The sequence below is a fragment of the Myotis myotis genome, unplaced genomic scaffold (assembly GCF_014108235.1).
Source record: "Myotis myotis isolate mMyoMyo1 unplaced genomic scaffold, mMyoMyo1.p scaffold_m19_p_2, whole genome shotgun sequence".
Classification (NCBI taxonomy): Eukaryota; Metazoa; Chordata; class Mammalia; order Chiroptera; family Vespertilionidae; genus Myotis; species Myotis myotis.
The window spans coordinates 113,642,278-113,669,965 of record NW_023416324.1 but is presented as its reverse complement, the minus strand read 5'-3'; the positions used below and the strand labels follow the sequence as shown (position 1 = coordinate 113,669,965).

The 27,688-nt window shown below is 41.0% G+C and overlaps 1 protein-coding gene across 2 annotated transcripts in view; it reads left to right on the top strand.

The window, feature by feature from the left end:
• The first annotated feature begins 4,363 nt into the window (after positions 1-4,363).
• The window catches only part of CLRN1 (clarin 1), a 38,719-nt gene continuing 15,394 nt past the window's right edge, over positions 4,364-27,688 (top strand). Inside the window, exons 1-7 of one of the 2 annotated variants that reach the window (XM_036347247.1) lie at positions 4,364-4,623; positions 7,777-7,793; positions 16,301-16,315; positions 19,958-20,006; positions 20,047-20,073; positions 22,491-22,524; positions 24,946-24,965. In XM_036347247.1, the coding sequence (XP_036203140.1) occupies positions 4,364-4,623; positions 7,777-7,793; positions 16,301-16,315; positions 19,958-20,006; positions 20,047-20,073; positions 22,491-22,524; positions 24,946-24,965 (422 nt within the window). The remainder of the gene's footprint in view (positions 4,624-7,776; positions 7,794-16,300; positions 16,316-19,957; positions 20,007-20,046; positions 20,074-22,490; positions 22,525-24,945; positions 24,966-27,688) is intronic. The other variant, XM_036347246.1, reaches the window with a different exon arrangement.

The window sequence follows — 27,688 nt, the reverse complement described above, 5'->3', positions numbered from 1 at the left end:
CTCTCCTGTCCGGACCACAGACCACACCTTATCCCAGGGGAAATCTGACCTTTCCGTGGGGGTGCAGAGCCACTCCAAATCCACGTGCTCCCGGGTTCTCAGCTGTTTGCTGGGTGCCATTGTTGTAGATTCTCGGGGTTTTCAGGCTTCTGACAACATCCACTCTCCCCTTCAAGATGGCACGGTCTCCGCGTCAGAGGCTGTCGCTCCAGGAGGGATCCCAGCAGCAGTGGAAGCTGTCTGGTCAGGGGAACCCCGTCTGGCAACCCCCCACAGTCCCCTGGAGTATAGCTGTCCCTCAACTCACAAACAAACACTCCCCGTGCGACCACACACTCTCCCTTCATTCTCTCACTCACGCACTATCTTGCAGTCTGCCTTCCTGTTGGCAGCCATTTTTTCTCTCGAAGCTCAATTTTTATCTCTTAATCCACCCAACAGTTCAGTGGAGGAAATGGTTTCTCTGGTTAAAAATAATTTGAAAATCACCTAGAGAGCCAGAACCACTCTTTTCTTAAAGAGTAAAATAAATGCCCCCAAAATGAAGGAATTCTTGATTTAATGATGGACTTGGACCCAGAACCTGGATCACATCTTTCTCCCAGTGCTCTCTCCACACCAGACCATGCTGTCTCTTACACAGAGGGAGAAACTCAGGTGAGAATTCCCATGCCTTTGGAGTTGAGCCTTTTTGGGGAAGTTTTTGTTTTTGAATGACTATAAGGAAAATCCAACTTAGTGTGAGAAGAGGCATAAAGGCATAGTCCTCAATTATATATACTCTTTTTCTGTATTCTTCCTAGGCACACTTAAGGATTATGTCATCATCCAGAACCTGAAAGGGTCATGGCGGGGGGGATGGAAAGGCCTAGTTCCATTTTCTTATATCACCAAATGTATTGCTATTAGGATTGCGAGAAGATTTCTGTAGCATGCTTGGTGAAAACTTGCTGACATTAATGACTCAAATTCTCAGAGCAACTGCAAGGAAAATGGTGTCATCACTGTCATTGAATACATTTAAGATGAAGTTTCACGGGAAGGCTGTCAGGCACAATGACTGCCAGGCTCTATTATATCACTCCCAGGGGGTGGATCACACACACTACTCTGCAGCTTGTGGGTGGGTGGTATGGAATTTTGAAAAGAAGCTGTACAGAGAGGAGATGAGGTGGGCGTAGGACCCAAGGGGGCCGCCTCACATTCAGGAGACACTACCGGTGACATTCATATGATGACTGGAGGTAAATCTCTGATCCAGAGCCTGGTCTTGAAGTTTGGATATCCTGGAACCTACCCCTCTCAGGACATTTCAACAAGATCATGCTCTTGGTACTGAACAAAATTCAGGAAAGTTTGAGCTACAAAGGATAGTGTAAATTTATTAATTTGCAATGAGAATATTCTCCTCTAGTGACTAGACATTCATGTCTCCTTGTATCCCAGCATGAGATCGCTGCCAAGCTCACAAGGCAGCCTGTGAGGAGGGGAAGTGCCCCGGTTCTCAGCCCTGGCTGCACACTGCAATCACCTGAGGCCATACTCTGAAGTCAAACAAATCTAAGTCTCAGGGACTAGGACCCAGACAGCAATAGTTTTAAAATCTCAAGTGATTCCATTGAACAGCTAGGTTAGAGCTGAGAGGTCTTCAGGCCTCATCCTTTCAACACAGGGATCCATGTTCTTGAATGTTATAGACCAATGTGGTTTTGTTTTATAATTTTAAGTTAGGAACAGATATAGGTTTGGCATTTTTTTTTAACTTGCCAAGCAATTTAATTAAAAGTTAAATTACCATTATTTTATGAAAGAAAAAAATCTTAACAGAAAACATTAGGAAGGACACGATTTCACGATAAAAGATTAACTCACTATGCTGTGTTTCTTTTTCTCACTTTAAACTGATGCAAACTTAAGAACGGGTGTCATCTAATTGCTCTCTGCAGTCACAGGCAGGGCTTCTCTTCCTGCACAGCCTAAAGACATTTGGCAAGGTTTTGGTTCATTAAACCACTGTCCTATGCTAACTACCCCCAACCCTCCTTAGCACTCTCATTTCTGTAAAGGCGTTAGTATTATTGATTAAGTTGTAGGTAATTTCTGCCTCCAGGCTTGGAAATGTTGTCTCTTCCTATTACATAATATGTTGATTTAATTAGGACTCTCCTTGGATATTTTAAGTTAAGGTTTCTGGATTGAATGTGGCACATATACCTCCAGATAACTGCTGGTACTCCCTTGTTTTCAGTGTACAATGATGATAATTAGTCTAAATCCAGTAGATAATTAATTAGGAGGGCAAATAACCTGTGATGAGTTGTTTATTCTGTGTCAAGTTAAGTGCAATAAAGTCTTACTTATATCCTAACCCTAATTTTGAGTTCCCCTTTTGAATCTTGTGTATGCCCCATTCTTTTGAGGCCATGTTTTGTGTTGTCCCCTCCTCCTCTGAAGGGACCTTGGAATTCTTGAATCAGTTCTACCCTTAGCAGTATATCTTCAACAAGAGAGGATAGCTGTGCCCCAAAGTCCAAGACTATATCTTAATATTCACCTCCAAGCACACACAACCTAGAGATCCATCGATGCTGCCAATGTGTGAAATAAATCCTCATGTATTGACTTCTTCTAAGCTGCGATGCTTCACAATGGATCAAGAGAACAGAAGCTAGCATAAGCATGTGCTTTTGACCAATTTGGGAAATTTTATTTGCAAACATTTCTGTTCTCCAAGCGCCCAAGATGTATAACTAACAGAGGGCTACTCTGTCCTTGTTAACTCCCAGTTCAACCCAACCCCGACTGAAGAGCTTGCATCTCCTCAAGGTCATGGGTTGCTTAGAATAGCACATACACTTCAGAATTAAACCTGAATTTGAATTTAGCTCCTCTACTCTCTTGAGCAAGTTGCTTTATCTTTCTGAGCCTCAGTTTCATTATCTTTAAAATGAGATATCATCATCTTGACTACCACCACCATCATCATTTTCATTACCATTTATATGGTAACTATGAGAATTAAATTAGATAATTTAGGTAAAATAGTTAGCAAGGTGGACAGACATATGAAGTTTTTACCAAAAGTTAAGAACTTTTGTCCTTAATGTTAAGAATTCTTTGTAGGTCAGAGCCTAGCACAATAGTGTGGCATACAATAGATATTCAGTAAACACCCCTCCCACCTCCCACCCCCCATATCTGTGTGCAAGAACAGGAATCTCATTGGAAATTGGATTTAAAAGCTGTCACTGAATTCTGAATTTTAGTCTTCAGATCTTGAAAATTTAATCAAACTCACCTGCTACTTAATCTCGTTTATGACTTTGTCTTTTTACTCCCTAATGAATTACCTCTGCTGGGACCCTTGTTTTTCTGTGGCAAATCCTTAGAACCTCCCATCTGACCACAGTCTCTTCTTCTCATGACCATGCGCTTATCTTCTTTACAGATTCTGGTACTTCTCAGACATAATAATACCCCCTTACTATTGTCCTGAAGCAGCCAAATATTTGAAAGAAAAGCATTTAGAAACCTAGATATTTGTAACTACATCTCCATATTTTCGTTTGCCAGGAAAAACTTGAATCAAATTTTCCATTGACACATTGGTTCTAAATCATAGATCTGGGAGGGAAAAAAAAGCTAGGAAGACAAGCCCTGGTGGTTGGTGTAGAGCACTTCATATCCATGCAGGACCCAATTCAAGCCTATATTTTGTCCTGCTACAATGATCATTTTTCAAAATCAGTTAATACCAACCAATAAATAGACACGTCCTTTCCACCTCTGCAAAGATTCCTCTTCTGTCCCACTAAAAATACACCCCCCCTGCCAGCCCCTTCCCCCTCGCCCCCCACACACAAAACCAAACTCACAAAAATAAAAACACATCAATACACGAACTTCTCAAGTTGCTGAAAATTTACCATAGGAACCAAGCTTGTTTCTGAAAGTTTCAACTCACCCAATCAGACAAAAGGCTGAAGAAAGGGAGGCATTTATCAAGTTACTCGGAGGACTCCATCTGTTATCTTAGACCTCTGTTACCAAGGGACACAGGAGGAGATACTCAAGGCAGTTTGAAAGAGTTTTATTTTACAGATTCTTAGTCCAAAGATTTCAAATTAGAGAGAAGTAGAAGCAAAAAAGGAGAAAAGACAAGTAAGTGTGCTGAAGAAGCCTTCTATGGCCTTCTGCTGACATTTCACCTGACCGCAGCCCCTGGCGACAAAGCTCCTCTTCAGCTGCGTTCCGTCTGTTCAGCTTCTATAATCAATGCAGTCAAAGGGACAGTCGAGTCGCTTCTCATCACTCACAAAGGTCTTATTTTTGAACTTCACCCTCACAAAGTCCTCTTCTCATTATGCCAAACCAACAGAAGAAAGTCATTTTTTGCATGGCGGGGGTATTAAGCTTCGTGTGCGCCCTTGGAGTTGTGACAGCCCTGGGGACACCGCTGTGGATCAAAGCCACCTTCCTCTGCAAAACAGGGGCTCTGCTGGTTAACGCCTCGGGGCAGGAGCTGGACAAGTTCATGGGGGAGATGCAGTACGGGCTCTTTCATGGAGAGGGTGTGAGGCAGTGTGGACTAGGAGCGCGGCCCTTTCGGTTCTCATGTAAGTAGCAACTGCATTTTGTTTTTTTTAATATCTTAGGCACGCTCCTCCAAGGATGCAGGAAATCATTTTTAAGAGCCTTGTCCTGTCTATTGCAGGACTTTTTATACAGGTATGAACCACTTGAAATACCTAAGACTCTTCTGAGTAATCTCTTCTCCCTAGTTTTTATTTTGTGTTAATTTTATTGATTATTTCATCCCTGCTATTTTTATCATGACAACATATAGTTAATGAATGGCTATAGTGTTAAACTTTTTGCAAAGAAAAAATTTTTATTGAATATTAATATTTACATAAGAAATTATGGGGTCTTGTTAAAAAGGGAGGGGCTTAGAAATGATTTTCATTTTGTTCTTTAAAAAAGGGTCAGCCAGTGCTGTGGCTCCTTAATCAAGCCTCGCTGCTTTCTACCCCACTCAGGACTCTGTTTCCTGTCCACTTCCCTTTATCCTTGCAAGGTCCTCTCCTGCTCATGAATACTTTTTAAAACCAATTTGGAATCACTTGGCTATAAAAATTTAAAGCAATCAGCTGTACTAACTAGGAGAGAAATAGTTGCCTATTTAGTATAGAAAGTTTTCACGTGATTGACTTTCAAATCAAGTAGAGAATGTGAGACAGATTTCCTCTCACAATTTTTGTGAAATGGAAGTGTTATCCTCAATATTTATAACCTGTTTATCTTAAGAAGAGAACTTCTTAAAAATTACCATGTGAATAGGCAACTCATTAAATGAAAATTAATAAGAAATCATTTGTTATATCTTTCACAACACACATGTAGAAATTATTATTTCAAAAGAGCTGGTTTGGAACAATCCTATGAAGACACAACCAGTAAATTAGTGCATAAATCACTCCTCAGGAAAGGAGGTTGCCAATGAGGCATTGAGAGTGAATTATTATTTTGTCTGGGTATTTTTTTCACCAGCATAGTTAGAGGCTAGACTAATTGAATTTATTATTAACATGTGCAGTGTCTAATGAAACTTCAGAGCTGATCTATTCATATCTCTGCAACACTCCTTACATCTTCTCAGCAGTCATTGGCCACCAACCTTCCTCTCACATAGCGAGTTCATAAGTGATAGGAATTTTCATAGGGTGCCAGCGATTCCCCAAGGATTAGTCTTCAGCTTTTCAAGACATTACTATACACTAGATTTTATGAAGTGGATACCAACTCTTTTTACTGAATGGCTTCAGCTTATCAAGGTAATGGAGCTGTTAGAGTTGCTTAGCTTTCTTTGAGGGGGCGGGGGGATGGCAGAGAACAAAGCAGAATGCCACATGATTTGCAACGTATTACAAAATAAATTAAAAAAAGGAGTGAGGTGATTAACCATGAGTTGCTGGCAGCTTAAAGCAGGAGTAAAGCTTCTCACAGATGACTTTAGACAAAAAGCAGGGAGCATACAATGAGGTTCCTGGAGTCTGCATTTTCTACAGAGAAATGTTTCAAAAACAATGTTTCCTGAATGCTTATTAGATACTAAGCACTATGCACATTTTGTCCCATTTAACCCTCACTCAGCCACATTTCTCTGTGATTCAATGGCAGGCTGTTATGGCTGTATTCTGTGCTTGTCTTGTCTCAGATAAAGTTGGTCCAATCAGGCATCCCTCCCTTTGCTTTCTGTGAGGACTCAGAGCTGGTGGGCTTAAACAATACCCTCCCCTAGCTCACAGAGTTGTATTAATCCCTTATTTTCCCCCAGCCTAGTGAAGAAAATGTTATATTTGCTTGTTTGTTCTGTGGTGACAACCCTTTCCATATACTATCCCAGACTCGTTAACACCCCATTAATTTCTGAGGCCCAGTGAAGTGTACTTACAGTATAACTTTTTCTGTCTAAGCAGAAAAGTATCCTTTTCAATGGAACATGAGAGAAAGTTGGGAAAACTGTAGAATAAATAGATCCAATAGACTCCCTAAAAGGCATAATGCTCATTTAAATAAACACCCTCTCTGAGTGTTAAAAAATTCCTAATCAATGTGCCTCAGGACACACCCAGTTTACACTCTCAGTGCAATAGAGCTTCTTGGTCCACAGTTTCCCGTTCAAAATGCCAGCACCCTGTCTAGGGTGTTCCATAACATTCCCTTGAAGGGAAAGAGCTCTCTGATATTCTTCCTGATAGGAAAATATAGCCCTGATCACATTAAAGAATCAGAGCCCAACCCTGTCTTCTCAATAATAGCTTTCTTAGAGCAAAATCCAGGGCTGCCAAAAAGCTCAGAGTGGATGATTCTTTTGTTTCTTCGAATTCAATTTAAATATAGAGTATACCTCATTTCCCAGAACTTTCCTCTTTCTCCTTTTCCTTTTAGAAAGTTATTAAGCAAACATCTGGATTTTCAGAAACTTTCCAGTGTAGCCAGAGTGGAAAAGGTACTCATCAAAGTATCAGTAACTTTATGGCCAGTTTTCTTCGTGGTCATGTTATCACCAGTTGATATGCATGTATATTTCAGTTTTGTTGGATTGCTGAATGCTGCCTTGTTTACCAAACTTTTCATTTAGATCAGCATTGGCCAACAGAAATGTAATACAAGCCACATATGTAATTTCAAATGTTCTAGTAGCCATAGTAGAAAAAATAGTAAAAGGAAACAAGTGAAATAAATTTTAATGACACATTTTCTGTAACCCAAGATGTCCAGAATACTATCAATTTAACTGTTAAAAAAGAAGTGAACTATTTTACTTTTGTTTGGTGCTAAGTCTTGGAAGTGTGGTGTGCACGTTGTACACACAAACATCTCAACTCAGACCAGCCATAGTTCAAGTGTTCACTAGCCATTTTGATGTGGCTAATAGCTGTCATGCTGGAGAGTCAAATCTAGATGGAGATTTGCTCTCAATTCATTGGGCATTGAAGGTGTCCATATTTTAAATGAATTTTTGCTTGTTTCTCTACAAGATTATGTGTGTTATTTTTATGTGCAATGTATGTGTAACTTTTAAAACCCAGATATATGATATAACATGAGGATGAAGACTAGGCCAGAAAAATAGTTAGGCAATGTTGTCATTTTTGTTCTTATTAAATGGTCCTATTGACTACTCTTATCTCTTTTAATTATAACAAGAATATTCCCTGCCAGCATGCACAGCTATGTTGGGAAAACTTATGCCTCATTTACTCTGGCCAGTTCTCATCCATTTATGGGTGAGTGGTTCATTTTCTAGAGGTCACCAGCACTCATGCCTAACATGCAATTTCATTCGTTATAATGAAGAACTGTTTTCCTTTCAAGGCAACACAAGTGGTGGGCTTAATTTTTCCTGATATGTCACCTGTAAATTTTTAATGATGATTTTAAACTCTAAATATGCCATCAAGACAAAAACTGCCAGTTTTGTGTTCAGTGTGTGTGGGTAGGTTTCTGCTTTGGTGATTTGAAACACTGCAGAGCATTATCAAAATATGATACCCAAGAATCACATGGTATCAATCATTCCTAGATACGCCAATCTGTTCATTGCCAAGAAAGTTCAATGAGCTGGTAAAACATATGGAATCTTTTTTTTTTGGGGGGGGGGTTGTGAAAAATAAAATTTAACCAATCATGTATCACAGCTTGCTACTTCAGTCATACAAAGCATTTTAATTTAATGATTGAAATTTTGTAGAAAGCTTAACAGAGGCTTAGATTTTCATATTTTAAGCAGAGTTTCCTTACCAAATAAGCATATGTTCCAGACTGCAGAGGGAATGTTGAGACTACTTCTATGAACAAGCAGGTGGCTTCTCAAACATATTTGGGGCAGAAGAGTTGGGATTCTGGATCTCTGCCACTCTGTTGCCATGGTCTCCGCAGTATGATTGCTGTCTCCTGCTAACCCGCCTGCACCCTCCCCATTACCTTGCCAAACCACACAGAGCTGCAAAGGTCTTTGATGTACCTTCTTCTAATAATAGTACCTGTCTCTCCTCCCTTCCTTAGTGTGTGGCCTGGTGGAAGCAGGCTTGTGGGGGTGGAACGGAAGCCTATGGAGTTCACCTGTTAAGACTACCTGGTGGGATGAGTGGGGAAAGGAAGCGGCTTGCATCATTTCACCTAACCTACATGGGTCCTCCTGCCTTTTAGCTCCAGGCCCTAATGTTTAGTCTCACTCACCCATCAAAACAGGCCAGCAGCCCACAGACATGGCTCAGTGGTTGAGGATTGACCTAGGAACCAAGAGGTCACAGTTCAATTCCTTATCGGGGGGCGCATGCCCAGGTTGCAGGCTCAATCCCCAGTGTGGGGCTTGCAGGAGGCAGCCAATTGATTCTCTCTCATCACTGATGTTTCTATCTCTCTTTCCCTCTCCCTTCCTCTCTGAAATCAATAAAAATATTTTTTAAAAAACAGTCCAGCAAATGGAGATTTTTGTTTTCCTTCCATTGGAAAAAAAAAGTGATTAGTAGAATAGAAGAGAGTATTGTTTAAGAAGCACTAGTGTAAAGTTCAAACTCTCAATGACCTGTATAATGTGGGACTGGCACCCTAGGAAAGGTCCTTCCAGCTTTAAAACTTTATGACCCTTCTAGTCTCTACCTCACAAAGCCTTCATTGGCAGACTTTAGCCCATCATTGGAAGTGGTGGTTTTGTGCGCCTTTGCCCTTTGGTCCTCAAAGCTAATAGTTCTTAAAGTATTCTGAAATACCTACCACTTGTCAGGACCTAAATGAATTTCATTACCAGTGAATGTTTCTTTCCCCCTTCTTCCTCCCATAATAACCTTTAACTGTTTGTGTAAAAAATTGCAGGTTAAAAAAGGAGAAAATGGATGAGAAGCTTTGGAAAACTAGGGAGATACACTAATTGGTTCCAGAGAGCAGTAGTAGCCACAAACACTCAATTTAGATGGTGCTATTGAGAAAGCAAAAAAGGAAGATTAAAAAATAGTGAGAGGCTGATCTTTTACTACCTCCTTTTTTTTCTTCTTCCATTTTTTTTCTAGAAATTCCTCTTCCATCCTCACTGAAAAATCCTCTTTCCTGAATCTGACATGTTAAGCTGAAAATGGCAAGAAGTTAGGAATGACCATCCTATATCATAAAAGAGAAACATGTAAATTGACCATCCCTCTGCTATGCTCACCAGCCAATCAGGAGTGAGTACGCAAATTAACCTGACAAAGATGGTGGGTTAATTTGCATATGCAGGTGTCATGCGCCCCAGGAGGCGAGGCCAGCCATGCCTAGCCATGCCTGCAGGCTCCCAGGACCTTTGCTGGCAGAGAGCAGAGCAGGAGAGTGGGAGGTTTGGAGGACTTGGCAGAGCAGGAGGCCGGTGGACATAGAGCAGAGCAAGAGAGAGAGGGCAGCTTGAAAAGTGTGGCTCCCTCTGTCACCCCAGCTTCCTCATCACAGCTGTGGAAACTGACAGCAGGGAGGAGGAAGTTCCACCCCCACAGAATCAGCTAGAATCACCCTTTGGCCAGACAGCTCACAGCGGCCTGACAGCCAGGACTCTCATTCACCTGCATCTCAGACCGTGACAGTAGAGAGTTGAAACTATGTCTAAAGGACAACTGTTGATACAACATAGCTCCGCAGCCAAAAGATGCTGGCATTATCAACAGAAAATGTCTGAAGAGCAACGTGCGTTTGATCTTGAAAGAAGGAGGCACCTGTGACAGAATGCGGTGCCTTATCAGCAAAAATGGAGTACATGAGGATGCAATTCTCAAACATAGTTGTGGTGGAATGACTGTTAAATGTGAATTTTGCTTATCACTAAATTTCTCTGATGAAAAACCATCCAATGGGAAATTTACTCGATGTTGTAGCAAAGGGAAAGTCTGTCCAAATAATATACATTTTCCAGATTACCTGGCATATTTACAAAGGTTAACGAAAAACGAAGATTCGGACAGGAAAAATTTCTTGGCAAATATTCGTTCCATAAATAGTTCTTTTGCTTTTGCTTCCATGGGTGCAAGTATTGCATCGCCATCAGGATATGGGCCATACTGTTTTAGAATACACGGACAAGTTTATCACCGTACTGGAACTTTACATCCTTTGGATGGTGTTTCTTGGAAGTTTGCTCTACTCTATATTTTGGATACAGCCGAAGCTACAAGTAAAAGATTAGCAATGCCAGAAAACGAGGGCTGCTCAGAAAGACTCATGATCAACATCAACAACCTCATGCATGAAATAAATGAATTAACAAAATCATAAAAGATGCTACATGAGGTAAAAAAGGAAGCCAAATCTGAAGCAGTAGCAAAAGGTATTGCTCCCACAGAAGTAACAATGGCAATTAAATATGATCGTAACAGTGACCCAGGTAGCCTGTGTAACTGAGGTTGCTGTCATATTCAGAAACGAAGATGGAGAACCTCCTTTTGAAAGGGACTTGCTCATTCATTGTAAACCAGATCCCAATAATCCAAATGCCACTAAAATGAAACAAAGCAATATCCTGTTTCCTACATTAGATGCAATGACATATCCTATTCTTTTCCCACATGGTGAAAAAGGCTGGGGAACAGATATTGCATTAAGACTCAGAGACAACAGTGTAATCGACAATAATACTAGACAAAATGTAAGGACACGAGTCACACAAATGCAGTATTATGGATTTCATCTCTCTGTGCAGGACATGTTCAATCCTATTTTAAATGCAGGAAAATTAACTCAACAGTTTATCATGGATTCATATTAAAAAAAATGGAGGCCAACTGGATAAATTTCACCAAAGCAAACCAATCTAAGTTGAGAGTTGAAAAATATAGTGGTTTGATGGATTATCTCAAATCTAGATCTGAAAATGACAATGTGCTGATTGGTAAAATGATAATACTTCCATAATCTTTTGAGGGTAGTCCCAGAAATATGCAGCAGCGATATCAGGATGCTATGGCAATTGTAACGAAGTATGGCAAAGCTGATTTATTCATAACCATGACATGCAACCACAAATGGGCAGATATTGCAAACAATTTACAATGCTGGCAAAAAGTTGAAAACAGACATGACTTGGTAGCCAGAGTTTTTAATATTAAGCTGAATGCTCTTTTAAATGATATCTGTAAATTTCATTTATTTGGCAAAGTAATAGCTAAAATTCATGTCATTGAATTTCAGAACCATGGACTGTCTCACGCTCACATATTATTGATACTAGATAGTGAGTCCAAAGTACGTTCCTCTAATTAATTCCCTTTCAATGTGCATGAATTTCATGCACTGGGCCACTGGTCTATAATAATAAAAGCATAACATGCTAATTAGACCTGATGTGCTTCTGGACGATGCTGGGGCTGCGAGGGAAGCCTGGGTCCCGGGTGCCAGAAGGAAGCCGGTGCTGGCAGCTGGGGGAAGGAAGGTCTACTCTTGCACAAATTTCGTGCATCAGGCCTCTAGTTGTGTATAATACTTCAAGAGTATTCTTTCTTCAAAGGAGGAATTAGAGCAGCAATTATCCTTGAATTGGTGAGGAATATGGAGAAAGTGCTTTTGAGGAAAGAAACTTCTGGTTCTCCTTGTATAGTCCAAGAAGAGAACATTTGTTTCTCCCTCCTCCCTAACAACTACCTCCAATATCCTTACCAGAAAACAATTCGACAGAATCAGCCTTGAGAATTGCATGTGTGCATATATGTGCACACACCGTTTTTCCTTTTAAATTATCCTCCACTTCAAAACACCAGAAATCAGAGGAAAAGATGGCAGTAGTATGTCCTTGTGCATCAATAATCACTCTAAATGTAAATGGTTGAAGTCACCAATCAAAGGGCACAGAGTGGCTGAATGGTTCCATTACCCTTCACCCTGACAGCCAGTAAAGTTGTGGCCTGTGCTCACCTGAGAGAGGAAGCAGAGGCTGAGTGAGTTGCCTCTGGAACTGCATGGCAGGTCCTAAGTGGGACCTCTGGAACTTGGCCCTGGTGTGTGAGCCTTGCCGGTTGGAGAATGACTCCAAAATTCTCTTCACAATTTGCTGCTCTGCTTTCTCCTCTAATTTCTGAGGGTGACTCCTCTTCACCAAGGACTTTCAGACAACCCCCCAAAAAGAATACTTATTTCAGCTGCCCATTTATTTGGTACTTCAGAGGTGCCAAGCCTCTTGCATATATTATTTCTAGCCCTTCCATGGAGGTGTGATACTATTCCTCTTAAACAAATGCAGACACTGGAAACTCAGATCACAAAAATTTCCCTGTCACAGAGCTAGTAGGAGCAGACCTGGGACTGAAATTCAGATGCACAGGATAGACTGTGCTAGTCTTCTGACACATTGGTCTCCTTACAATGCGCAAAACGGACACAGAGATGAAGAAAATGTAAGAATAGCCTTCGATTTCACCATCCATTTAAAAGATGATGCTGTGACTTCACAAGCACGAGTTCTCAAATAGCCATGTGATGGCCCTTGGCCTTCAGACCCGGGTTCATTCATTGCCTCTTCTATTCATATTTCCATGGACCCTGATGTCTAAGCCCCATCTTTGACCTTTTTTTTTGAAGGTAAAATAGCCAAACCAAGCCTGTTTAATAATCTATGTTGAGCAGGTCACACACTTATTTCTAATCTTTGGGTTTTGTAAGCATATTACCATGATGTTGACTGTTAATATTGATGGCAGAGGTATCTGACTGCCTATGTGGTGAGCTGACTTAGAATCACTATCAACCCAAATCTTCATGGTACGATCTTCAAATTATTTCTTTGACTACAACAATTATTTCATCATAGCAATCCCAAATGGTACAGTCTTTCCTGGGGTGATAGGAGCAGTTTCAAAATACAGGCAGGGACAAAAAGAAAAGCAGACACATCGCATTGTATTCACTTTCAAAATTTCCAAAAACATTCATTAAGAGCTAGTGGAGAATTAGAGCATAAATTAAAATCTCGTTTAAAAAACACACACCAAAAACTCATTTTTACTGTCACATATATCAGGAATTTATAAAGTTGAAGGCACTTTTTTAAAAACAAAGCTAATTTATATTAAACAATGACAAACTTGCCTTTCATCTAGTCATGCAGCTGAACACCCAGACTGGTTGTGGTATGACACACTTTTATTGCTGGTGTGATAGACCTAACAGTGAACTGTGTCTGCAGACTAATTCATGCAGGATTCAGGTTTCGCTCGTTCCCAGCAAGTTATAACTATGGCAAAGCCATTCTTGGGAGTTATTTCCCCGACATAATCATACCCTGTGGATTAGGAGCAGTTAAAGGGGTTCTGTTATCAGAGGTACCTATGTGCCAAAGCAGCTGCCGTCCCTAAGCCACCATGGGTGATTAAGACTCACTGATGGGGCTGCCTCCAAAGAGGCTTGAGTCAGGTACATGCCTTTCAGCTGAGAGGAATTCAGGGGAGGTACTGAGAAAATTGTATTTTAAATGCCACCAGGTCTCCCCCTTTTAAGTGCTGGGTCCTGGGTTTCATTCTCCCTGACCATGCAGCCACCAGAAGCCTGCTCTGTACCTGGGCATGAGGTTAAGGTGATAGTAAAGGAGATGAATGCATTGAGCGGGTGACAAAGAATGGCTTTCACTGGATTTTCATAATGACTGGCTGCAGGTCGGCTGAGGGGAAAGTCACATCAAGAACGTTTCTGTAAGAAGAAAGAAATCTTCCTACTTATTCCCTTTCAAGAAAATGAATAGCAGAGCACTAAGGAGCCAAATGTGACTTCTTTTTTTACACACCTTTTATGTGAAGAAGGGCAAGTTGAGAAGGAAAACGGCCTCAAAAGCTACATTATGGCTTTAATCTAGGAAGAACCTTCTGCTCCATTGCCGACATCCTTATCAGAGACTGCCTTCATTCTGAGATGGTGCTACCTGCATTTTACATCTGGCCAGATGGTGCAAAGGGTTCATGAGACCTAACCGTTATATCAGTGGTCCACATCCCTGGCTGCACTTTACAATCACCCACTGAGGTCAGGTAGTAGCTAGATGAACCCTAAGGCCAGGCTTGGTGTATGTGTGTGTGCGTGTGCATATGTGTGTGAGTGTGTGTGTGTGTGTGTGTGTGTGTGTGTGTGTGTGTGTGTTTACAGGGGGGGGGGGACTTGAGCCTTGAGCATGATTCTATGCTGAGGGGATAGAGCACTAGAGGAAAAGGCTGAAGATAGATAGGAAAGTTAGGTAACATGTCTAGAAAGCGCCCTGTGAAGGTGGAAAAGGGTGGGTCTTAAAGTACAGGTAGAAGGCCACACCTTGGACAAGAGTAAAAAAATTCACTAAGAATAGAGGAAAGGTTGGACATGGACCAAAGAGAAGGAGTGGGTGGATGGCAATGGGAACTGAAAAGCTGAGGGAATTCCCCTGATAGCCTGTGTTTGTTCTGTGAAATGAAAGACTTCAGTTCACTAAAGATTTTTAAGCCTTGCGTAAGCCAGGCATATAAGACTAAGGGAAATAGAGATGGGGATGGGATATGTACTTAAGAGTGGGGGAAGTTTGGAATATTTGACAAGGGACAGAAAATGAAGACTGGAAAAGGCTTTTCAGAATTGGGGGACCACAGATCAGAGGCTGAGGAGTCACCCTCTGACCAGGAGAATGGCGGTGCAGAGGCAGAGGGCCCAGCTCAAAGAATACAGTCCCCAGTAAAGGACTGTGAAGGGTAAACTATAGGGAGCATCCTGGGAACCGAGTTTTCACTCCACGTCATTAGCTTATGACTTAGTTCAGTTTCATAGTAGCACACTGGAGTGATGAGAGCATGGCAGCCTTTCTCTGCGTGCTGAGCGACCTACGCAATGTAAATTGCCTTTTCCCCGCTCCCGCCTGTGACTTGGCACCCTTGCTATTAGGAGAGTGAAGCTAATGATTAGTTTCTTCTAGCTTCTGTTTCTGACGAGATATCGTATCAGAAATCTCTGCTGTCCAGATTTCACAGAGGACGAACTGAGCTATGAACCAAGGTTGAAACAATGGAGTTTAATATGTATTAATAAAATATAATTAATGTTCTTTAAGTTAATATTTACATATAATTTTAGAAGGCACTCTGACCCAAGATTACTTTATAAATGAGAATTCATTTATAAAGGTTATCCCCATCCATCATCCATCCCTATAATAAAAAATAAAAAGGTATGTGCTTGAAGGTGTTCATGGAAGCATTAGCTATAATTCTGAAACTGTAGAAGACAACAGTTTGTCTAATACTAGTTTCATGGAAGGTCATATAGTTACTTAATGATAGTTTTGAAGACAATATTTAAAATGTGGAAAATGCTTATATTCTTAGTAAAAAGAACAGAATGTGACCCCAAAACTGCATTTTGATTATAGTAATATAGGATATAAATATTAAGATGGACAAAGATTTGAAAGGAACAAAAATAAAGGAAAATCTTACTTTTATGTTGGTAGGATTGTGGGTGAAATTTCTGTCTTAATATCCATTTCATTGTTGTTCTCTTGTGCATTAAAAAGGAAAATTTCTCTGTAAACAGTTTGAGCTTTGGACAAACTAATGGAAACAAGGTGAGGAGCAAATCCCTTCTGGCCCTGCTAACAAAAGAGCTTGGTCACGTTCAGGTTTGAGATGAATTCTTTTCCCAAACCCCAAACTTTAAACCTATTATTAAAAAGCAGTCAGTTTCCATAGAACATGTTGACAATCACCCAAGTATGTTGGACTAAAGTTTTTATTTAAATAAAGAGATTTAAAATTTCATTCCAGTTGCCAATGAGGTCTTCCAACTGCTAAAAACAAAAGAAAACAAACAAACAGAAAACCCTTCTGGGTTCTATCACCTTCTCTGGCAACTATTTCATTTTGCCTCCAAGGCCCCAGATTCTTTCTGAAAACTTGTTCAATCCAGCTGTTATCAGTAGCCCCAAGAAACAGCTTACATGAGGGCCATCAGTGACTTCCTGACTCAGTGGACAAATTCTGTTTCTTAACCAGAACTTCCCATCACACTTAACACTGCCAATCCCCTCAACTTCTGCTCTGGCCCATGTCGCTAACTGGACTATTGGCTCCTCTTCTTTCTTCCCTCCTCTCCAGTGTGACACTAATTTCCTTCAGTCTGAACCAGTGGCTCCCATCAAGAAACCGAGACCTGCTAACCACCTCAGACTCCATTCCTGCGTCCTACTCCAAGCAAAATGACCCATCCCCCATATGAGTGTCCAACAGCTACTCCATGCTTCTTAAAAAAATTCTAACCCAAGGATATTTTTTTCATTGCTTTTTTATTTTATTTTATTTTTCTAGAGAGAATAAAAGGGAGGGAAGGAGTGGGTAGAGAGGGAGAGAAACATCAATGTGAGAGAGACATATAGACCAGTTGCCTCCCACACACACCCCAATCAGGCAAGGGATCGAACCTGCAACCCAGGTACGTGCCCTTGACTGGGATTTGAACCGCTGATCCTTTGGTGCACTGGCCAATGCTTTAATCGCTGAGCCACACCAGCCAGGGTTGTTATGCATTTTTAACAGCAGCAAGTATCCCCTACAGGGGTGAAAATTGGTTCTTGTAGGAAAAAACACACCTGACACTTTAAAAATTGTATATGTATTTAAAACAGATATAAACACAATACAGAAACCAATATACAATATATCTGTGGTGTTAAAAATGTGATGGGGGAGAGTAATTAGGAGAAGTGTCTAAAAGACTCCCGGGGTGGAGAGCAACAATAAAAACAATGCTGAGAAATACTGATCTCACTGTGCCAGGCATCCCTAGGTACGAGGAGCACAGCAGTGAAAAAAACAGACCAACACAATTGCCTCATACCAGGGGTGAACAAAAATAAACAAATAAATAAAAATATAGCATTTGTCAGTGGTAATATTTGCTGTGTAGAAAAATAAAAGTGAGGAAATGGGTTTGGGAGTGGGGAGGTAACTGGACATGGGGGGAGGGGGGGTTGCAACTTTACATAAGATAGTTAAAGAAGGTTTCCCTGAGGAAGTGACATTTAAATAAAGACATGGAGGTGACAGCAAGCCAGGAGGATATCTGGAGAAATATACAGGCACAGGAAGTGCAGAGGCCCAAAGGTGGGAGTATTCCTGGCATGTCTTAAGTGCAGTCAGGACAACAGTGGTTGGAGCACACTGAGCAAGGAAACCAGTAGCAGAGGAAGTTAGAGTCTGTAAGGATTCCAGTCATGTATCCTTTCTCGGCCATTGTAATGATTTCATTTATCCTCTGGGTGAGATTAGAGTCCATTGGAGGGGATTGATATAAACCAAGACTTTTGTTGTTGTTAATCCTCACCCAAGGGTATTTTTTTTCATTGCTTTTTATTATTTTTTAATCCTCACCTGAGGTTATTTTTCCATTGATTTTTAGGGAGAGTGGAAGAGAGAGAGAAAGACACAGAGAAATATTGATGTGAGAGAAATACATCGATTGGTTGCCTCCTGCACCAGGGCCCAGGCAGGAGAGGAGCCTGCAACTGAATGAGGTACATGCCCTTGACCTGGAATCAAACTCGAGGTCCTTTTGTCCACAGGCCGATGCTCTATCCCCTGAGCCAACCAGGCTAGGGCTCCATTGCTTTTTATTTATTTTATTATTATTTTTTAAACATATTTTTATTTATTTCAGAGAGGAAGGGAGTGAGAAAGGTAGAAACATCAATGAAGATAGAGAATCATTGATTGGCTGCCTCCTGCATGCCCCCTACTGGGGTTCGGCTGCAACCCTGACCGGAAATCAAACCATGACCTCCTGGTTCATAGGTCAATGCTCAACCACTGAGCCATGCTGGCTGGACTTTGCTCTTGTTTTCTCTGTTTCCGCCACTGGGACTCACTCATAGGTCTGAATCCAATGTCAGGCCTTTAGACCCTGAAGTGTCTCTGATCTGGGGAGGGGCAGCTGAGACATAGTGTTGGTTGTGGACTCTGAATACTGAGTGCCAGGCAGCACAACAAGTGCTCACAGATGAAACGGCGTGAACACTCCATTGCTTTTTAGAGAGAATGGAAGGGAGGAGGGAGAGAAAGAGAGAGAAATATCAATGTGAGGCATCATCCGGTTGCCTCCTGCATGCGCCTCGACCAGGGCCAGGGATCAAACCTGCAAACCAGGTACGTGGCCTTGCCTGAGATTGAACCTGTGACCCCTCGGTGCATGCTCTAAGCACTGAGAACACTGGCCAGAACTAAACCAATACACTTTTTAAAAAAATCCCTCTGGCTGCTGGGTTGACAGCAGGTTGTAGGTAGGAGGGGTGAAATCAGGGAGATCAGTTGGGGACCTCTTGCAGTCACCCAAGTGAGACATGATGGTGGCTCACACCAGGATGGAACAGTGAGATGGTGAGAAGTGACCAAACTCTGAATGCAGCGCCAAAAGGTTTCTGGGATGGGCTGCACATGAAATGTGAGAGTAAGAGAAGAATCAAGGATAATGCCAGGAAGAATGGAACTGTCAGCAACTGAGGTACAGAAACCTAAAGGAAGAATATGGGTTCAGTTTGGGACACACTGAAGTGCCCGTTCAATACGCCCGTCAAGATGTTCCATAAGAATTGGACGGCATGCAGATGTGGGATTCAGGGGAAAGTCTGGACTGGAAATAATTCATTTGAGAGTGCTTCTAGGAAAACCTATCATACCGGATAAAGCACCAAGTGAGCGAGTGAAGACGCAGAAGAGAAAACATATGACAACTGAGTCAGCCCCTAAATGACTCAGATGAAGATGAACCAACAAATAGATCGAGACAGCAGCTGGTGAGGTGGCAACAAAACTGGGACAGTGTAGTGTCTGGAACCAGGGGAAGAAAACTTTTCCTGGAGGAAGGAGTGAGCCGCTGTGTCAAACGTAGACAAGGCAAGATGAGGATGAAGAACGGACCTTTGGACTGGGCTGTTGGAAGCTCACTATTGCCTGGGAAATGTCAGATCAGTGCGGTGGGTTCAAGAGCTAGAGGAGGACTTAAGTGAGGTGTGTTTTTAAGATGAGAAAATAACGTGCTGATGGGATGGATCCAGTAGAGGGGAAAACTGATGGTGCGGAGGAGAGGAGGAGGTGAGATCATGACCAGTAGTGGAATGGGCCATATTGAACCTTGGCTGGGCACTTACTATGTGCTAGGTACTTCCTACACTAATGTCATTGAATCCTCACAAATCTGAGAGAAAGGTGGAATTAGTCTTTTATTCAGATAAGGTTTCAAATCAAGGTTTAGGGAATTCTTGGAGTTAGAAGAGAAGTATAATATGAACCTTCTCAGATTTCAAATACTTGGTACTTCCTCAGTTTGTCCTCTGGGGCCCTCTCACTTTACAGAGAGGAAAATAGACCCATCAACCTGCTGAAGGTCCCACAGTAGACTAGAACCCTGGGGTGTTTGGCTCTTGGCCTCGTGGTCATTTCTTTTCCTCACCTTCTGTCCTTACCATTTGCTTCTTCCAGAATGTCACATATATAGCATCATACAATATGCAGCCTTTTGAGTTTCTTTCACCTCAAAACGCAGTTCTGAGCCTTCCATGTTGATGTGTCACCAATAGTCTGGTCCTTTTTATTACTGAGCAGTATTTTACCATATGGATGGGCCACAGCTCAGGCTGTTTCCAGTTTTTGGTAAGTATGAATAAAGCCACTTTAAACATCTGCATTCAGAGTTTTGTGTAGGCATGTGTTCTTAATTCCTTTAGGAAATACCTAGAAATGGTATTGTGGGTCTTATGTTAAGTCTATGTTCAGCTTTCTAAGTACTATAACAATTAAAAAAAATACTCAAATGGATCATAGACTTAAATGTAAACCTAAAACTAAAAAACTTCTAGAAAAATACATAGGAGAAAATAACTGTGGCATTGTATTAGGCAAAGACTGCTTATATTTGACATGTAAAACATGATACATAAAAGAAAAAATTGATAAACTAGAATTCATAAAAATAAGAACTGTTCTTCAAAAGACACTGATAAGAGAATGAACAGACAAGCTAAGACTTGGAGAAAATATTGTGAGTTCCTTATCTGATAAGGGGCCGAAAATGCATAAAGGATGCTCAAAACTCAATTATAATAGTAATACAGTCCAATAAAAATGCACAAAAGACATGAACAGACATTTCATCAAAGAAAGGTATATAGAAGGCAAAGAAACTCACAAAAAAAGATGTTCAACAACATTAGCCATTTGGCAAATGCAAATAAACTACAATGTGACAGACTACACATCTATTAAATGACTACAATTTTTGAAAACCTGCCGAGTGCCAGCAAGAATGAGGAACAACTGGGGACTCATCCATTGTTGGTGGGAAGGTGAAGTGGTTCAGCCACTTTAGAAAACACTAGGCAGTTTCTTTTTTATTTTTTCAAAAAATGACTTTACTAGATAGGTGGTTTTTAAAAAATTCTCACCCAAGAATATTTTTCCACTGACTTTTAGAGAGAGTGGAAGAGAGAGGGAAAGACAGAGAGTAACATCGATGTGAGAGAAACACATCGATTGGTTGCCAGGGGAGGAGCCTGCAACCGAGGTACGTGCCCTTGACAGGATGGAACCTCGGACCCTTTGGTCTGCAGGCCAACACTCTATCCACTTAGCCAAACTAACCAGCCAGGGCAGCAGTTTCTTATAATGTCACAGGAGCTGGGGGGCGGGGGGGGGGGCGGTGGAGTGGGGGGAAGAGAAGATGAATTGACTACAAAGGGGAAAAGGGAAGTATTTGGAAAAGTGGGATTGTTCTATATCTTCTTTGTGGTGGTGGTTACACAACTGTATGAGTTTGTCAAAATTTACAGAACTATATACCAGAAAGGGAGGATTTTTAATGTGTTAATGTTACTTTAATCTTAAAAATGGAAAAAAATAAAAGCAAAGACATCAATGATACTGTGTGACTTTGGGCAAGCTACTCAACTTCTCGGTGTCTTAGTTTTTAAAAGTCTATAAATTAAAGATAAAATAGTAACTTCCTTATAATGTTGTAAGAATGTAATGTGTTGACTTATGTAATATATATATATATATATATATATATATATATATATATATATATACACACACATTACCTGGAACATAAAAAGTGCTAAATAATTATTGCCTGTTATTTTTATTCTTCTTATTGCTACTTGTGTATTGCTCTTTGAAGAAGTTTGGTGATGAAATAATGGACAGAAAAGAAGGGCAATTAGGGGCTTGGGGTGGCTTAAGGAACATTGACTCATGGACAAAATGGAGGAAGCCATTGGTAAGAGAATGAAAGATTGATTCTGAACATGCAGCCCAATCCCGTGCTAATAATGTGACATCAGCCACCCATTTTAAGAAATAACTCCATTGCACTTGTCAAAGTAAATCAAGTAATTTCTGGAGAATTTCTAGAGGCAGAAGTGACTTGCTGGATTAACGACAGCCCCTCCACAGATCAAAATGCTGAAATCATTTTTCTGTATTGTAATCCTAAACCTAAAAGAATGAGAAGGCCAAAAAAGTCTACCTTCTAGATACACAATCTTTAATGCCATCAATGTGACACCTCCAAATATTTATTTGCTCTCAGCTTCAACCAAGGAAAAGACACATTAGTGTTGGCTGGAAAATGGAGGTCTGTTACCAGAGTTCTAGATGCCCCCACAGACTCGGGGAATTTTCATCAGAACAGGACACCTGATAAAACGATAAGTATAACATGCAGGGAGGACTTGAACCTGCTGGGGGACTTTCTCACCACCGTGGGGATTTTAAGAGACTTCATAAGAATTAAAATGCTGCACATAATTTATTTTAGCTTCTGGCTTTTCTTTCCAGGAGTCAAATCAGTGCAACTTCTTTCGGTGTTTATTTCAAAGTGGTTACAACCCTCGATTTTCAGAGAGGCTTCACCCAGCTATCTTATCGGAGATGAAGAGGCTACCACCTCTTTTACAGGCGGGAGGTAGAAGAAAGCAGGTGTTCAACAGCTGGAAGCTCCAGAGTGCAGGCAGTTGTAGCACGAGATGAGCTGGCTCCTCTACACCCCCAAGACATGGACAGAGTGGATGCTGTGGTCACTGACAGCAGGAGTTCAGCACTATGAGCTGGAACACCCACACTACACTACTGCATCCTTCCCAACAGAGCTCTCTCTCTTTCTCTCCTCTTCTTTTCTCTCTCTCTTCTCTCCATTTATCCATATCATTTTTTAAAAATATATTTTTAATGACTTTTTACAGAAAGGAAGGGAGAGGGATAGAGAGTTAGAAACATCGATGAGAGAGAAACATTGATCAGCTGCCTCCTACACACCCCCTACTGGGGATCGAGCCTTCAACCACAGTACATTCCTTCGACTGAAATCGAACCTGGGACCTTTCAGTCCACAGCCTGATGCTCTATCCACTGAGCCAAACCGGTCAAGGCTATCCATATCATTTTTAATTGATAAGGACTTTTAAAAACACAACAATGATACCATTAACAGAATCAATAATAGTTATGTAATATGATTTAATACTAGAGGCCTGGTGCATGAAAATTCATGCACTGGAGGGAGGATCGATCCCTCAGCCCGATGAAGCCTGGTGGTTAAGAGTGAGGACATGAATTCAAATCTCTATTCTGACACTTACTAAGAATGTTGTTCTTTGAAGAAGTTTGATTTTACTAAGTAAACATCTCGGGCATGTTAATCACCTCTGAGCCTCAGTTTTTTTCTATGGGAAGTGGGACTAATAATAGCACATATTTTATGGGGTTGTTAAGAGAATTAAACAGATAAGCAAAGTACTTAAATAATTATTCGTTATTATATACATTCCTGTTTGGCTTATCCTTAAATGATATACATTTCTCTTCGTTTGTTTGTTTCATTTTTTCATCTAACATCACATTTGGTGATAATTCCATAGCTGTTCTTATAGATTTGCTTCATTGTTTGTAATCATTAACTTATATTCCATTGTATGCAGTCAAATGCTCTACCCCTAAGCTATACCCTCTCTGCTATATTCCATTGTATGGATGCCATATTGATAGACATATAAGTTATTTCTAATACTTTGTTTTTACCAAAAAAAGCACTACAATGAAGATGTTTGCAATATTTTATTAGTGTGCAAAAATATCCATAAGATAAACTCCTGGAAATAAAAATTGGTCAGCTCGGAATATGTGCATTTTAATGCTCCTTCTCAGCCTTTCTTTCCTGTAACTATAGCTTCTCCATAGGTGATAACCTTTCCATGGCTTCAAATACCAGGACCAGGGCCAAGGTGAGGCCACTGAGGCAGCTAGGACATAAAATTTAGGGAGACCTTCACTCTCAGGCTCTGCAAGTGCAAGGTTGGCTCTGGAGAGAGACTGTCTCCTTGAGTTTTATACCCCCGTTCCACCTGTTACATACTCCTGCCTTTTCCCTGTACCTCCAGACTCATCAATCCTACTTGACATCTCCACTTGGGGGTCTTAAACACGACTCAAACTTAAAACATCTAAAACAGAACTCTTGCATCATTTCTCACTCCCATGCACAAACCTGATCCTTCTACTTCCATCTCAGTTAATAGCATTGCCATTTATTCAGTTGCTTGGGCCAAAAATCCAGGAGTTACCCTTCAGTCCACTCTTTCAACAAGTCCTGTCTTCTATCTCCAAAATATATTCCAAATCTGACAACCTCTCACCACTTCTGCTCCTACTCCCTCAGGCCAGGTCCTGTCTATGGCCACTGTACTAGTATATGGCCACCCCCAGGTCTCCCCTCTCCACTTATACTCACTACTCAGCAGCTAGAATGATATTTGGAAAATGGAAGGTTTTTACCAGAGTTCTAGATGGTCACCACAGACTCAGGGAATTTTCATCAGATCAGGACACCTAATAAAACATGAGTATAACATGCAGAGAGGGCTTGAACCTGCTTGGGGACTTTCTCACCACCATGGGAATTTTTTTCCATTATTTTAAATTTTACTGGGCTGACATTAGTCTACATCAGTGATGGTGAACCTATGACACGCATGTCAGAGGTTACACGCGAACTCATTTTTTTGGTTGATTTTTCTTTGTTAAATGGCATTTAAATATATAAAATAAATATCAAAAATATGTCTTTGTTTTACTATGGTTGCAAATATCAAAAAATTTCTATATGTGACATGGCACCAGAGTTAAGTTAGGGTTTTTCAAAATGCTGACATGCCGAGCTCAAAAGGTTCGCCATCACTGGTCTACATGAATATATAGGTTACATGTGTGGATTATTAATTTACAAAATCTGTATATAGGACCATGTGCCCACCACCCAAAGTCAAATTTTCTCCTGTCACCTCATATTAGGACCCCTTTCTTCCCCCACCCGCCTCGCCCTGGCAACCACCACATTGCTATTTGTGTACATAAGTTTCAGTTTTATATTCCACACTAGAGGCCCAGTGCACAAAATTCGTGATGGCGGGGGGGGGGGGGGTCCCTCAGCCTGGCCTCTGCCCTCTCACAGTCCAGGACCCCTCAGGGGATGTCTGCCTGCTGGCTTAGGCCCAATCCCCCCTGGGGGTTGGGCCTAAACCGGCACTCAGACATCCCTCTCACAGTTCGGGGCTCTCACGGTCCAGGACCCCTTGCTCCTTTACCACTGCGCTCACCAGCCATGAGCCTGGCTTCTGGCTGAGGGAGGATTTGGGGGGTAGGAGGCAGGGGGGAGAGCGCCACTCAACCAGAAGCCAGACTTGCTGCTCCTTTGTTCTGACTCCACCCCAGCCCACAGGTGGGGGAGGGGCGATCAGGGGCTGGGCTGGCTGGGGGAGGGGCCATGGGAGGTTGAGGCACCATGGTCACGCTCCATCCCACTTTTGCAGAGGTGCCGGGACCATGCTGTCCCCTCTCCCACACCTCTGCAGAAGGGGCAGCGCCGGGACCACCATGGCTGGCCTGGCAGCACAGGCTCTCTGGCCCCATCCCCCACCCACTGGTCCTTCCTGAAGGTTGTTCTGCCGTCCAGTCTAATTAACATATTAGCTCTTTATTCTATAGGATATGAGTTAAATCATATACTTCTTAGGTTTCTCTGTTTGACTTTTTTCACTTCGCATAATGTTCTCAAGGTTGTTGTAAATGATGCTATTTCATAGTTTCTTATGGCCGTGTAGTACTCCATTGAGGATATATACCACATCTTCTTTATCCAGTCCTCTATCATAGGGAACTTTGGCTGTTTCCAACTCTTGGCCACTGTGAATAATGCTGCAGTGAACATAGGGGTGCGTAAGTCTTTGCGTATAAATGCTTTCTAGTTTTTTGGGTATATACCCAGGAGTGGGATTATTGGGTTGTATGGTAGTTCTATTTTTAAATTTTTGAGGAATCACCAGACTGCTTTCCACAGTGGTTGTACCAGTCTACATTCCCATCATCAGTGAATGAGGGTTCCCTTTTCTCCACAACCTCTCCAACACTTGTTGTTGCTTGTCTTGTTGATAACGGCCACTCTAATTGGTGTAAGGTGGTATCTCATTGTAGTTTTAATTTGCATTTCCCTGATGGCCAGTGAAGTTAAACATCTTTTCATATATCTGTTGGCTTTTTGTATGTCTTCTTGGGAGAGGTGTATTTTCAGGTCCTTTTTTTGATTGGATTTTTTATTTGTTTGATGTTGGGTTTTATGAGTTCTTTATATATTTTGGAAATTAAATCTTTGTTGAAGCTACTGTTTGCAAATACCATCTCCCATCCGGTTGGCTGCCTGTTTGTTTTATTGTCCATTTCTTTTGCTGTGCAGAAGCTTTTTAGTTTGTTATAGTCCCATTCATTTATTTTTGCCTTTACCTCTCTTGCCTTTGGGGTCAAGTCCATAAAATGTTCTCTACCACCCAGGTTCATAAATTTGGTACCTATATTTTTTTCTATGTGACCTATAGCTTTGGGTCTTATGTCTAAGTCTTTGATCCATTTTGAATTAATTTTTGTACATGGGACAAACTGCAATCCAGTTTTATTCATTTGCATGTGGTTTTCCAGTTTTCCCAGCACCATTTACTGAAGAGACTATCTTTACTCCAATGTGCATTTCTGGTTCCTTTGTCAAAAGTTGTCTGTCCAAATATGTGTGGTTTTATAGTTGGGCTCTCTGTTCTGTTCCATTGATTTGTGTGTCTGTTTCTCTGTCAATACCATGCTGCTTTGATTATCATCGCTCTGTAGTATATTTTGAAGTCAGGTAGCGTGATACCTCCAGCCTTGTTTTTTATTTTTTTTTTTCCAGGATTGATTTGGCTATTCTGGGTCTTTTGCAGTTCCATACAAATCTGATGATTTCTTGTTCTATTTCTTTAAAAAATTATATTGGGATTTTTATGGGGATTGCATTACATCTGTGTATTGCTTTGGGTAAAATGGCCATTTTAACTATGTTGATTTTTCCAATCCATGAACATGGGATATTTTTCCATTTCGTTGTGTTTTTTTCAATCTCTTTTAATAATGTTTTGTAATTTTCAGTATATAGGTCTTTCACATTCTTTGTTAAGTTTATTCCTAGGTATTTTATTCTTTTGGTTGCAATTGCAAAAGGAATTGCTTTCTTCATTCCTTTTTCTGAAGTTTTGTTGTTGGTATACAGGAAGGAAATGGATTCTTGCACACTGATTTTGTATCCTGCAACTTGACTGTATTTGTTTATTGTTTCCAGTTGTTTTTTGGTAGACTCTTTAGGGTTTTCTATATACAGCATCATGTCATCTACAAAAAGTGACACTTTGACTTATCCCTTCCCTATTTGGATGCCTTTTATTTCTTTCTCTTGCATTATTGCTCTGGCTAGTACTTCCAGTATTATGTTGAATAAGAGTGGTGAGAGAGTACATCCTCGTCTTGTTCCTGATCTTAGGGGAAAAGTTTTCAGTTTTTCACCATTGAGTATGATATTGGCTGAGGGTTTGTCATATACTAGAGGCCTCGGCCCCCACCCCTGTAGCTTCTTCTGAAGGACATCTGGAAGGACGTCTGGTCTAATTAGCATATTACACTTTTATTATTATAGATGACCTTTATTAAGTTGAGGTACTTTCCTCCTATTCCTATGTTATTGAGACTTTAATCATAAATGGATGTTGTATCTTAGCAAATGCTTTTTCTGCATCTATTGACAAGATCATATAATTTTTATCCTTTCT